This window comes from Olea europaea, unplaced genomic scaffold (genome assembly GCF_002742605.1).
Source record: "Olea europaea var. sylvestris unplaced genomic scaffold, O_europaea_v1 scaffold12949, whole genome shotgun sequence".
NCBI classification, from domain to species: domain Eukaryota; kingdom Viridiplantae; phylum Streptophyta; class Magnoliopsida; order Lamiales; family Oleaceae; genus Olea; species Olea europaea.
Genome location: NW_019230412.1, coordinates 20,879 through 23,576, shown reverse-complemented (window position 1 = coordinate 23,576; position 2,698 = coordinate 20,879). Strand labels below are relative to the sequence as shown.

Genomic DNA, 2,698 nt, shown 5'->3' with positions numbered 1-2,698 from the left:
CAAACAGCCCCTTTCGTTCAAACCCGAAAAGAAAAAGCAAAAACAGAGAAAGGAGCCCGCAGAAAAAAGATAAAGAAACACAACAAAACATGTAAAGAAAAACAACTTAACATTCTTGATTCTTTCTGTGTGTACATTCTACACTCACTTCACTTCACAAACGCCTTTTCCTCACAAACACATTTTCATCATAGCCAGCTATGGCAGCGGCGGCACCTTTGTTAAAGGTGTTTGTGGTGGCTGCCCTGGTATTCTTGCTGTGCACCGCCACCAATTTCTCAGCCTCAGTGGTGGCGGCAGCCACCTGGTGCGTAGCCAGGAGCGACGCTACCGACCAGGCCTTACAGCTAGCTCTTGACTACGCATGCGGGGCAGGTGCAGACTGTGGACCCATTCAATCTTCTGGGCTGTGTTATCTTCCCAATACGCTTCAAGCCCATGCCTCGTATGCATTCAACAGTTATTATCAGCGCAGGGGCAATGCCCCTGGCTCCTGTTCATTTGCTGGCACAACCACCATAGCCAAAACTGACCCAAGTTTGTAATCCCACCCTCTACATTCTTTTCCCGGATTTTTGCATTAGAAGTTTGTTATTTGAGTATTTTATTTTGTTTTTTTATGTTCAGGCTATGGATCTTGTGTTTATCCTTCATCTCCAAGGTATGTTTTATTTTATCGTATTAATATTTGCCTTTATTACTTTTCTGAAAGCTGCTTATTTGCTTCTTAAATTACTGGCATAACTTCTTGTAACAATGTTGATGCGCCCTACCAAAATCTTTAATAAGAATATTCTATTCCATGGTTGTGCAGTAGTATTCTTCTTGTTTATGCTTTCGTGCAGTCGAAATGGTGAATGTATAAATAATTTTCTCATTTCTATAACAGCACCATCCTCTCTCTCTCTCTCTCTCTCTCTCTCTCTCTCTCTCTCATACACACACACACACACAAGACTACAAGAGAGAGAGAGACGTGGATGCACTCCCAGGTGTCTTTGTGCATGGTGGGACTTCTGGGCACAGGATTCACTATGCATTTGTTCATAGTTAGGACCACAGGGACTCGTGTTCCTTTGTTTTGTGCCGTCTACATTTCACGGCAATTTAAGTTAATGAATTTGGAGCCTTACATTCAAAATAAAACAAAATAAAATGAGAGCCTTGATAAGTAACAAACATTTCTGTGTCTAGTTCAAATCCTTGTCACTTGATCACAAAGAACCATGAATTAGGCTTCATTATTATTGTGTCCGTAATGATTAGGAAGAATCAGGAAAGAAGAGAAGTGAGGGATCTAACGAAATCACAAATAGAATGGGCTGTTGATTTTGAGGTGCTTAAGAAACTCAAGTGGTGAATTAGAACTAGAAAAGGATTCCCAATAGCTTTGTTGTTCAATACCTATGCACGAGGTATTGATTTTAGAGGGCTCAAACTATTATCTTTGGATTCCATGTACAAATTATAATGATACCAGTCTGACATGGATATGAAGGATCTACTTTAGATTGAGCTATGAATGAGTGACCATATGAGAAAAATGGATGCAATTAAAATTATCTACTGATAATGAATGCATTCACAAGGACGGACATACTGGTTTCCAAGAGCTTTCAGCCTTAAAGACTGGCTTTTTGATGGGTTTCTTCTCTAAAAAAGACTGAAATTCCACATGGTCAGGCAGAAATGCAATATCAAATGCTTTCTTGAAGGAATTTATTTAAGGCAAGGTTTGACGGTTTGATTATTACCTTTGTTATCCTTCAATTTTCTAGGCAAACAATTTTGGTACAGAATAATAGACTGATGCCTTTTATGGCCACTCGTCCATGGATGTTAATTCTTGTAGTTAAAACTACGAGAACATGATTGTGGCCATAGCATTTTGTGATGAGATGATTGTGTATCTTCACAAATCATTCAACTACAGCAGGTGAATTTTGTGCAGTTACTTGTAATTAATGTGAAGTGCATACAAATGATTGGTATCCCAATTTCTGTTTTTCGTCAAGGAGACTTGAAATGGATCTTGCACCCATGCAAGATGCCTTGGGAATCAGAAATTTCTGTTCATGGATCCCTTTTGAAACATTTCAATCACACACGATAAAAATGAAACAAGGAGTTTGACATCAGTACCTGCAGTAACCTCGTTACGAGAGCAGAGTTCTAAAAAAGTGAGCCATATCCCTGAAGCGAAGTGGGGCATGCATTGGGGATTCACCATTGTCAAATAGTTGTTACCTTTATCTTTGTGGATTGAACCAAAGACCTTGCAAGTGAAGTCAATTCTCGCTCATAAGGGTATGAGCTACTGAGGGAATATCCATATCCTTTTTCGGTTACTTTTAATGCTTAACTCAACTGTCTTTCCAAATGCAAAACAAGATAGCACATAGTTATGTTTCTCCATTTAGTTCCTTTTCCAATGTCCTTAACTTGGAGAGACGTAAAATAACAAAAAAGAAAGGATATAACAAGGTGATAAAAGAGCTTCATAGCCTACCCTAAATACTCTAAGATCCTTTTTCAGACTTTCTCCCATTAAGAGTGAAGAGGAGATAAAAAGACATATCTCGTTATTTTGATTGGGAAGCCTTTATAGTGGTTACTACATTTGAAGACAAAGTATGTGTCTGTGCCAGCTGCCTCTAAAAAAAATTCATGATACTCTCCAGGGAGATAGGGAAAATTA

General features: G+C 38.8%; 1 protein-coding gene across 1 annotated transcript; it reads left to right on the top strand.

Annotated features, from left to right (window-relative positions):
* The first annotated feature begins 68 nt into the window (after positions 1-68).
* On the top strand, positions 69-865 carry LOC111374803 (PLASMODESMATA CALLOSE-BINDING PROTEIN 3-like). The gene is made up of 3 exons (XM_022997540.1): positions 69-537; positions 628-678; positions 846-865. The coding sequence occupies exons 1-3, from the start codon at positions 201-203 to the stop codon at positions 863-865; spliced, it is 408 nt and encodes a 135-aa protein (XP_022853308.1). The 5' UTR covers positions 69-200.
* The last annotated feature ends 1,833 nt before the right edge of the window (positions 866-2,698 follow it).